The 11,796-nt window shown below is 40.3% G+C and overlaps 1 protein-coding gene across 1 annotated transcript; it reads left to right on the plus strand.

The window, feature by feature from the left end:
• Positions 1-599: 599 nt before the first annotated feature.
• LOC115218021 (exosome complex component RRP43) lies at positions 600-5,608 on the plus strand. Its single transcript, XM_029787770.2, has 2 exons — positions 600-750; positions 4,880-5,608. Exons 1-2 carry the CDS (start codon positions 633-635, stop codon positions 5,596-5,598), a joined length of 837 nt encoding a protein of 278 aa, XP_029643630.1. The 5' UTR covers positions 600-632; the 3' UTR covers positions 5,599-5,608.
• The last annotated feature ends 6,188 nt before the right edge of the window (positions 5,609-11,796 follow it).

An 11,796-nucleotide genomic window follows, 5' to 3' on the forward strand; every position in this document is an offset into this window, starting at 1 on the left:
GAGAGGCACAATTAAAGTAAGATACAACATTCTAATTTCTTACATTAATATAGCCTTTGTACGGGTCAAAACGTTGTGAATGTAGCCTTTGTACGGGTCAAAACATGTCATAAACAGATTTCGGTACTACTTAAGAAGAGTGGTCCCGGTGCGCGCACTCGCATAGTCGCCCCAGCTAGTCGTGACTAGTCGATCCTATGACTACCTAGCAAAGTAAATAAAACACAAAAACTCAAAGTAAATAATTTAAACAAAGTAAATAAAATACAAAAACACAAAGTAAGTATCGACTAGCCACGACTAGCTATTGCGGATGCGCAACTACGCGAGTGCGCGCACCGGGACCGCTCTTCTTAAGTAGTACCCAAATTTCAATTGATTTAAATGTTTGCTCGCAACACTGCATTCACATACCAACTACAACATATTATTCTTAAAACAAGGCTTTATCGAGAGTAAAATCCTTATTTCTTCCTCTCCCACATATAAATATTTAATACCATTTCGTCGTTAAAGAGCGTCTCATAACCAAGACAACGGAATCAACAAACGGTGAAACGAAACCGAAACGAAACCGGAAGCGGAAATAGAGGCAGGTCACGTGACAGGAGAGTGCTTCTTTTCCGAAAAGAATGGCGGAGGATTTCGAAGCTGCTCAACCTTTGGAATATCTGAGGAAATTCCTCAAGAACGACATCAGACCCGACGGCAGGGAACTGGGCGAGTCGCGATCCATCATTGTCAATATTGGTAACTATTTGTCCATTTATAAATCACACCATTCTGTTTTAAAGTTTCCTTTTAGAATTCATTTCCCGCGGCAAATCGACCGATTCGAGAAACATAAACATCTCTTATAAAACACACACACACCCTCTCTCTTATATTTCCCCAGTTATAAACCCATTCGTGTTCCTATTTGGACATTTCCTGGAGCAGGGATGTTTCAAGGTAACAAATTCCCGTCACACAAACACTTTGACTTGATTCCTTTTTATTTCCCCACCACTTTCTCTCTCTCTCTGGACACATCGTGTATAAAACATCAATCGGTTCTCTCTCAACTTCCATTTAAATATATCCCATTTATAAATACCTGGCCTTATACATAATCGAATCATGCCTTTATTATTATTATTATTCGACGGCTTTCCCTTGTTTGGTATCGAAATTATTGCCATAACACACGTTCCCAATAAGTTGGAACACAACACATGCTGAACCCAACTCAGTCGACAGAATTTCCAGCTGATTTAACCTGCATTCAGATCGTCCGTTTATTTATGTCTGTGTGGTAAGAAGCTTCCTTACTAACCACTTGGTTCCGGGTTCAGTCCCACTGCGTGGCACCTTGGGCAAGTGTCTTCTGCCATAGCCTCGGGCCCACTAAAGTCTTGTGAGTAGATTTGGCAGACGGAGAACCAAAGGAGCTGGTATATATAAATATATGTATGTTTGTGTGTCTGTGTTTTCCCCCTCCCCACCATCGCTTGACAACCGATGCTGGTGTGTTTACGTCCACGTAACGTAGCGGTTCGGCAAAAGAGACCGATAGAATAAGTACTAGGCTTACAAAGAGTAAGTCCAGTCCTGGGGTCGATTTGTTCGACTAAAGGCGGTGCTCCAGCATGGCCACAGTCAAATGACTGAAACAAATAAAAGAATATATTTCTGTTAAACAAACCCGATTAATCTCAAACATGTCTATGATATTTATGTGTGTTTATAGATGTGCCTTATCGAAACACACAAAACTCGTCTCACCGTGTTGGTTGTTTTCCTGTCAATTTCTGGTTTTGTTAATAAACCAATACATAACATTTGATGACTTTGGTATAATGTTAAATAAAAAAAAAAAACTGTGTGTGTGTGTTGGATGTATTTTTGTGTCTGTCTGCACATACATACATGCCTCTGCAAGTAGATAAGGGTCTTTATTCGTGGTTGTAGTGGAGACGACTTACCAGCACCACCACCCCGAATAAACGCTGCCTTGTGGGGTAGTTCACTCTGAGAGAAAACAAAAAAACTGGCTGTCAGCTAGACTGGATTTCCAGCAACCTCCTGTCATGTTGGGAGTGGATGGATGGGTAATCCTTACCCCTAAATCTTTCTCTCCCATAACAAATGCAGTGATACCAGGCAAATGTGTACCCCTCCCCCCACTGCCCCTATAATACTATAAGTGTAGAGGAATATTCTGCCACATGGAACAGGGATTTCGAATCTTGGATTGTCATCTATGTCCCACTGGTTGAGTATTGTGTATCTGCAGCCTGTCTTTCAGAATATGTCTCAGTCTTGCCAAAAATCTTCAGGCATTTCCCTGAAGCTTGCTTCTTCTGTTTGACATGTTGTCTGTGTATGTGTGGAAGAGGAATCTAATGGATGCGTATGTGTGTGTCTATGTGTGCGTGTGCTTCTTATTGTGTGTGTGCTTTTATGCATTTATGTGTGTGGTCGCCTTACTGGCACCTGTACCGGTGCCATGTGTAAAAGGATTTGAGCAAGGTCATTGCCAGTACTGCCTGACTGGCCCCTGTGCCAGTGACACGTAAAAAGCACCCTCTATGCTCACGGAGTGGTTGGCGTTAGGAAGGGCATCCAGTTGTAGAAACTCTGTCAGATCAAGATTGGAGCTGGGTGCAGCCATCTGGTTCGCCATCCCTCAGTGAAAATCGTCCAACCCATGCTAGCATGGAAAGCGGACGTTAAACAATGATGATGATGTTGAATGTGGATATAACAAAAACGTCGCATTTTAAACTTGGAGAAAAAAAAAGCCTTGTTTATTTGTTCTCACCTGTTTCATTTGTGTAAGTAAAATCCGTAAATTTCTAAGAAGAAGACGAGATCAATGTCGAAAAAGCCGTATTAGTTACAATGCAACATGCATCAACGAACTGAAATATTGCAACATGCATGGCAAAGAGGAAGGCACACACACACCTAAACAGGCGACACATGGAGCAGAACAAGCATGCACAGACGTACACAAGGCTGTTGACAAGGAAACACGTGCATGTAGTCTCATGGCTGGAAGACTTTCATCAGTTGTTTGGGTTTGCTAGAAATAAGCAACTAATCTCCCTCAAATCACACATATTCTACAGAAAAATAAGAAGGCATATTGGACTTGTAATCTCCCATTTACAAAATGATGGGATGGTCACAACTGGATTGCCTTTTATCATAGGCACCAGATTAACTAATTCCCCAATTATGTCAAAATTTCTGTTTATTCCATTCCAAACATTTTGTTTTGTGCTGTCTTCTCTCATCTCTCGTGAGAAGAACTGGAAATTTATGGAAGGTATATTCACCGAATTTTTCTATTTGTGGAATGTATGTATACGCCAGACCATTCTCTTTATAGAATGCATATACATAAAGCTCTCTATTTGTAGAGTGCATATATATACCAGACATTTATTATTTTTCTGTATTGTTGAAAATTCAAATTACCGCCTATAAAAGCTTGAAAAGGTTGGCGACTAAGCAAGGGAAGTAATCAACCTACTTCTGTAGTAGTTATCTCCCTCTTTCAAGGCTTCGCCATTATAAGGTTGGTGCATAATTATTGCGGCTTTTTAAAAATAAAATTTATTCAACACAAACTATAACAACATTTAACTAAAACATCTTTAAATGATAATTCTGGAGCATATTCACCATCCACTTCAATTTCTACTTGGCGTTTTGTTTAAATTTTTTGTTGAATAAAATTTATTGAACAAAAAGCGGCAATAATTCATGCCCCAACCCAATATATTTTCCATTGCTTTCACCCCAGTTATTGCATTATATAAATATGTAATACCCAACATACCCGTTTTACTATCGACGCCTTATACTCTTCATACTTTTTACTCTCCACCCCACCCACCCCTCCCTTTATGTTCTGCCCTGAATCTTCTTGATTCGTTCTGTTTTCTTTTACTTTCTCCCCCAAACTGAGATTCACCAGAGACTACATCTCCACCGTTGTCCTCCATTCCCCTGCATTCAAATTTATCCTCATCTCTAAGCATCTCTTTTCACGCAGTTGTGAACCTACTCATCCACCCATCCTTATTCTCCCTCTCCACTCCACCACCACCACCATCCTGTCTCCTTTTCCATTAGAGTCACAATGTGCCTCTTCTCATTACCTGACATAAAGCCACCTCCCTCAATACTGTGCCTCTGTTCAGCTGAGTAGTTAAGGTGCATGGCTCAGTAGTTAGTGTCGCGCTTACGATCGTGAGGTTGTGAGTTCGATTCCCGGGCCAGGGTGCGTGTTGTGTTCTTGAGCAAGACACTTTATTTCACATTGCTCCAGTTCAGTCAACTGTGGAAGTGAGTTGTGACGTCACAGGTGCCAAGCTGTATCGGCCCCTTTGCCTTTCCCTTGGATAACATCAATGGCATAAAGAGGGGAGTCCGGTATGCATGGGTGACTGCTGGCCTCCCATAAAACAACCTTGCCTGGACTTGTTCCTCGGAGGGTAACTTTCTAGGTGCAATCCCATGGTCATTCATGACCGAAGGGGGTCACAAAAACAACATTAGGAAGAGTAGTCTGAATGCTAAACAGTTGATTCCATATTATCAGGGATTAGCTGTGGTTCTTAAGAAACCCAACAAAAAGAATTCTTCAATGTTTTGACCCCCCCCCCCCTTCCCATTTTCCTGTAAACTGTCATTATCATCATCATCATCGTTTAACGTCCGCTTTCCATGCTAGCATGGGTTGGACTAATCATCAGTCTGAAATGTTATTTATGTTTAATTTTGTATTATTGTTGTTTACATCTTATTTGTTTTGCTGTTTTTTAAAACTTTTTATTCTTTGTGTTGTTTGTATTTAGAAAATGTCTTCAATTTTTTTTCGTTGTAGGTTACATCTCTTCAGCCGATGGTTCTGCCCTTGTGAAGACTGGAGATACCGCTGTGATATGTGGTATTAAAGTGGAACTGGCAATACCGAAATGTGAAGAACCAGACCAAGGTTTCATTGTACCTAATTTGGAACTGTCTACTCTGTGTTCCCCCAATTTCCGACCAGGACCTCCAGGGGACCAGGCACAACGCACAAGCCAGATGCTTTTTGATATAGTAAAGAATTCAAACTGTTTAGATCTGAAGGACCTGTGCATCACCCCTGGGAAGTTAGTTTGGGTGTTATACTGTGACATGATCTGCCTTGATTATGATGGTAATGTTTTAGACGTGGCACTCCTGTCTCTGATGGCAGCTCTTTATAATTGCCAATTACCTAAAGTGACTGTGGATGAAGACTCCCTTGAAATCAGTGTTGATTTCGACAGCAGGCGACCCCTCAACATCCACTCTCATCCTGTATCGACGACATTTAGTTTAATGGATGGTAACATTCTACTGATGGACCCCTGTATTGGAGAAGAGAACCTCTCCGATGGCACCGTTACGATCTGCACTTGTGACCAGAAACTGTGTGGTGTGTTTAAGCCAGGTGGAGCCAAAATATCTGATGAGAAATTATTTCAGTGTATTTCTCGTGCAGAGGAGCAAGGTGCCAAGGTGCAGTGTTTGTTGCAGAAAGCCTTAAAGAGTAAAACAGACAATAAAACAGAATGATTACTTGGCAGTCTTGGATTTATTTTATTTTTATATTTTACCTTCTTCACGTGTTGGAACGGTTGTGTTCTTGGTTTATTCCACAGGTATGTGGTTCTACACAGCTGATGTCTTGTGAGTGAGCTACAGAAATTTAGTTTGATATATAAAAGGGAGAAAAAGAGAATGAACCAAGCAAAACATATGGTATCTTTTTAGGTCACCATCATCATCATCATCATCACCATTGTCGTTGTTTAACGTCTGTCTTCCATGCTGGCATGGGTTGGAGCATGTCATTTTTAATCCAAACATAGTTGCAGAGTTGTTAGAGAAAATAAGGGATTAAGAAATAAGGCATAAAGTGTCATTACAGCTGTTTCTAGAATAGTTGAGCATATGGTGTATAAGTCATTGAGCAAAGATTTCCATATAAACCAAGTATACACTGTTCGTGATGGAAGAATTAAGAAATATCCTTAGAAGGCAGTAGTTACAAATTTAGTTCAATATATATATATATATATATATATATGTAGTATATATATATAGTCGTGACTTCTGGAACTTGACTGAGGAAAGAAGGCCACAAATGACCCATCTTTTTTGCCTGTCATTCTAATTGTTGTTTTTATTGTCCTCTATTGCGATATATATATATATATATATATATATATATATATGTGTGTGTGTGTATATATATATATAAAATGTGTGTGTGTGTTTGGCTTGGTGGTAAAGCTGTTGGCCTCATTACCATAAGTGTTTTTTGTTTCAATTCCTGGAGCAGGCAGTGCATTGTCCCTCCTTGTCCTCCAGATTAGGAGGGCTAAGAAAGGTATCTATGTCTGTCTATGACTTCATAGGCGTTTAAAGTAATTACTTTCTACCATAAATCTTTGCCAATGATGGCAATGCTTTTTGCATTTGTATTTGTTTTGTTGTTTACCTCCCCACTCCATGGACCCTGGTTTAAAGGCATTCCATCCATGAACATCCTACCTTTTTGTTGGTATTCATGACTGCGCTATTCAGTATACTTTCCTTTCTGAAGATGTGGGATTTGCGGGAGATGTGACATCTATTTCTAGCGGGTCCAATGACCACATCGAAGATCTCTACATGTACATTGTACAAACATCGTTGAAATGACCGTTGACCTCATCGATTTAAGAAGGGAGGTAACTCTTTAAAGAGGTATAACTCGGGTAAACGTACCTGTTCTTTTCCCTTCACATTTACGATGCTTTACGGGGATTGAACCCCAGAAGTTAACTGGTACTTTTTTGTTGACCCCAGAAAAATACAAGAAAGCTGAATTCAAAATGTAAAGAACCATAAATTAAATACTGCTGGTGCCACATAAAAAGCGCCCAGTGGAGCACTCTAAAGTGGTTGGTGTGAGGAAGTGCATCCAGCCTTAGAAACCATGCCAAAGCAGACAATTGCGGCCTAGTGCCGCTCCCCAGCGTGCCACCTCGTGTTAAACCGTCCAACCCATGCCAACATGGTAAACGGACGTAAATGAGGATGATTTTGTGAACCAGACTAATGAGAAACCGGAAGGTGATTATTTTTGATTAAAACGTTTGAGGGTGGGGCCTCAGGATGGCCTCACCCCGAGGATTGAATCTACTTGAAGAATAAAACAGTTTAATGCCGCAAGAAAGGGGTCGATGAAGTGGAGTGGGGGATCTGTTGTGTTATTGTAGCCTGTTGGTGTTACCGTGAAGTAAAGGGCGGCCATACGCCTATTTAAATATTGGTTTGGAGTCTTTTGGTTGAGCCAGTGCCTAATGCAGCGCCTTTTAGGGCTGCAAGCGGCCTTCAAGCATTCTTCTGGCGGTCTGCGACGGTCTTCCCGCTAAAAATAAATTCTCTTCAATTGATTTGTTTTACTTTTTCGGATGTGGTCCTTTTAAAAAAATTCAGGTTTTGGATCGAGTTAAGATATTAAAAAAGTTGAGGACCACTGGTCAGATGATTTTTGTAAAGTAATGTGGTTGGATGAAGTTATTGTTTAGCCCAAGGCTGACCAAATCCAGCAGAATTATAATCAAAAGCATTTCCAACCGTGCCTGCGTCGTCTTTATGTTTTTACAAGTAATGTATCTAGCATTATATTTAGTGTGCTGTGTGATTTGGCTACTATTTCTTGCAAATTAAGTCATCTTGGAAATATTCTCTGTTGCATCAAAATTTTATAAGACCAACTTGAGTTATTTCCCTTGGTTCATTAATTATGACAATTTTACTGACCGAAAATGAATCGTAAATCTATGCAAAACTATTTCTTTTATTCTTTTACGCTCCTTCCACTTGTTTCAGTCATTTGACTGTGGCCATGCTGGAGCACCGCCTTCAGTCGAGCAAATCGCCCCCAGGACTTATTCTTTGTATGCCTGGTACTTATTCTATTGGGGTCTTTTGCCGAACCGCTAAGTTTACGGGGGACGTAAGCACACCAGCATCGGTTGTCAAGCGATGTTGGGGAGACAAACAACACAAATGTATACACACACACACATATATATATGTACAACGGGCTTCTTTCAGTTTCCGTCTACCAAATCCACTCGCAAGGCTTTGGTCAGCTTGAGGCTATAGTAGAAGACACTTGCCCAAGGTGCCACGCAGTGGGACTGAACCCGGAATCATGTGGTTCGTAAGCAAGCTACTTACCACACAGCTACTCGTACGACGATTTGTTTCAGTCATTTGACTGCGGCCATGCTGGAGCACCACCTTTAGTCGAACAAATCAACTCCAGAACTTATTTGTGCAAACGAATTACCTTTTCGAGGAAACGAAAATGAAGCTTTTCAGGATCTTTATTCGGAAGATGATAATACGTAGCATTGTGGTCTTTTAATGAAATTATTCCAGTACACATTAGAGAAAGACTCAAAGCTAATGGAATGTTACAGAACGATTCCAAAAAAAAATGCGACCTCCACCTCAGCAGCAACAATTCGAAATCATCGATTTGTTGAGAAGACGCACTGTCAGCCTCGTGGTCGATGTTTATTTGAAATTATACAAAAATAATGTTTAAAGATTTGGCTGTTATCTCTAGCATGTAGAAAGACCTTTTAGGCTTAACGATGTGCTTGTTGAAAATCATCAAAAAAATATTGGAGTCGATAGATTCGACTAAAAATTCTTCGAGGTGATGCTCCAGCATGGCCTCAGTTTAATGATTGCAACAAGTAAAATGAAAATAGAAACCAAATATATCAGAAGTTTTGACCAGGTTAAGCGTCAAACCCCCAAAAACCCGAAAAATATAAGCATGGGGCTTTCGTCCGCTTTCACAATTTAAGTAGGAGCTCTTGCCCGTCCCCCTGTTCAGCTACCCCAGTTGCAATCGGATGGCTACGTGGCTGCATGTGAAGTATCTTACGTACAAATTAACGTGGTTTCCTTTAAAACATGGAGGTTTTTTGAAAGATTAATTCCTGTTGACTACAAATTATCTTCCCTTTGCTTTGAGTATTGCTAAAAATTACCGCTTGGAGTTTTGTTTTACCCAACTAAGCTAAAATCTTAATCTAGAATTTTCTGCAGATTTCACTCAGAACTTCATCCTGGAAATGATTTATTTAAATTATTGTCATTAAGTTTCGCTTTTGGATTTGGTTTGCAAGATTCTTTATATGAGTCCGTGTGTTGAAGCATATTCTGTTGTGTCTGGGGAGAGTCATTTTCTTTTTGTGCCTTATAATGTAACACTCACCGGTAAAATTTCCACTTATTTCTTATTTTTATTTTCCTAAAATTTTCGTTGCGTCTTGCAACCTTTTCAATATTCTTGACTCTAAGCTTCTTGAGTAATTCTCTTCGTTTTATTTCATAGTTTGAAGTGGCTGCGATATTTTCACGATTTCAATATTACAAAATATCTTTTTGAATTGTTTAACCGCTGACTGGTTGTGGAAATGGTTGTTGATGTATTTGGTGTGGACTGACCAGTCACTGGGGACATCGCGTATGTGTGGGTGTGTGGGGGGTTTGCCTCTTCGGTAGCCGTTGACTGACCAATGCCTTCTAAGGGTAATTAGAAGACAAAACCTGTAAAGAAGGGGAGGAAGAGGAAATCGAAGAAGACGGGAGTGAAGAGGAGGAGGTATGAAGTATAATGAAACATTCTTTTATTCTTTCTTTTACTTGTTCCAGTCATTTGACTGCGGCCATGCTGGAGCATCACCTTTAGTCGAGCAAATCGTCCCCAGGACTATTCTATTCTATCGGTATGGCGAACGAAATGGAAAATGCGTTGTCTCGGAGAATGGCGTTGGGGAGATGCGCTGGGACGGCTATTCTGACTCACGGGGCTCGCAGTTGCGGATGCCATCTCTGCCCCGATAGCTGTGAGCCGGGATAGAGTCCGGGGACCGAGAACACCGGAGGTTCGACCACAAATCTGTCAGAGAGCTGCCGATGCTTTGACATTTTGTCCTTCTCGGTTTGACGAGCAGCGAAACCTTGGCTGGCAGCTTGTGCAATAGAAATCGTTACGACATGTATCGCACTCACACACACACACACACACACACACACACACACACACACAATCTACTGGAATCTATGGAGGGAAGAGAATCTTTGGCACGGTTGACCTAGTATAGTCGACACCAAAATAAGTTACCCTCAGACTGATTGTTCCTTTAAACGTTTCATCACCATTTCCTTCATTGTGGGTTCCATAATCTTTCACAGAAAACCAATGAGATTTACTCCTTTGTAATTTCTAAGATCAAGTCTTCCGTAATTTTTGTTGATCTCCACAACCTTCGCTCTCCTCCGGTCACTTTAGAAATACACTTCATGCTACCAACTCCTGCTTAGTTTTGAACCGTTGCATCAGAACAACTCTGCAATCTTTTAAAATGGCTGACAAATCCAAGCTATGTGCATGTATCAAAATTTGTATGAATCTTGGCAAATCCGATAACTGGACACTTGGAATGCTACAGCAGTCTTTTGGCGAACATTTTTCCGGTTGAACTTTGAGCATTAATTGGCACGTAGGTTTAAAGACTGGTCAGGTGTCTGATCTCAGCGGTGAGTGTTTAATGTGTGGCCAATAACTTACAGAATGCTGGAAATTGTGGAAAAAATATCTGTGAATTTATCCAGGAGAAGCATCACTGACGGTCCGTCAACCCACTCACATAACTGGGATCGGTTATAGAGTCTGCCTGGAGATTTCCAAGTGAAATCTGAACATGACGTTTTTGAGATGTTTATCTCTCGGTTGTGGACACTCGATCGAAACTAACGATGTTCTGATGTGTTTCGAGCAATGTAAAATAATTAACTGCTGTTTAAAGCCTTCTTACAACATGGTCAGATGTTTCGACTACCGTCTCTTCACAGAAGGCTAATAAATGTGTGAACGCTTAGTCATATATATATATATAAATATATATATATATATATATGTGTGTGTGTGTATTGTAAAAACAGGGACGGTGTGGAGGAAGGATCAGTGCAATGGAGGTTGCGATAATATAAATACAAATAAATACGTTACTAGTTGTGATAATTAAAATATTAACAGAAACGGCGAGGCGGTAAGAGTGATAACGATTAGAAGAATATAAACAGAATAAAAAGTTGAAGAATGAGAAGATATCGTTGAAAAAAGAAAAACAATAATGTAACAAAATGAAGGATGTAAAGAAATTGGAAAGAAAAAGATAAAATAACCAAAAGTATGACATGCAAATAACTTTATAATGTTAAAAGTGAAATGGCACAAGAAAGGTGGTGGTGGTGGTGGGAGGTGATTAGGTGAGAGTGAGTGGTTGAGGTTAAAAGTTAAAAGGAATTGAAAGGAGTGTTGTAAGGTGGACAAGGTGGGGAGGGGGCTGGTTGTCGTCTGGGATTTTTTTTGGCGGGTGGGTTGGAATAGAATAGAGAGAGGAAAAAGAGTGAAGAGAAAAAGGCAAGTTTTGGAGGAGAAAGAAGAGGAAAGTAAAGATAAGGAAAGGAGAATAAGTGAGAAGGATTCAAGTAAAACGTTTCAATGGCGACGAGCAAAATTGTGAGATAGAAATAGAAAAATTAAAAAAGGAATTCGGAAGAAGTAGTTGTGGGTATGAGGTGGGGTGGGGAAAAGAAAAAATTGTGGGAAGAGATAATAAAAAATAACTATAGGCGCTGGCGTGGATGTGTAGTAAGAGGTTTGTTTCCCAGCCACGCGGTTCCGGGTTC

The sequence above is a fragment of the Octopus sinensis genome, linkage group LG12 (genome assembly GCF_006345805.1).
Source record: "Octopus sinensis linkage group LG12, ASM634580v1, whole genome shotgun sequence".
NCBI lineage: Eukaryota > Metazoa > Mollusca > Cephalopoda > Octopoda > Octopodidae > Octopus > Octopus sinensis.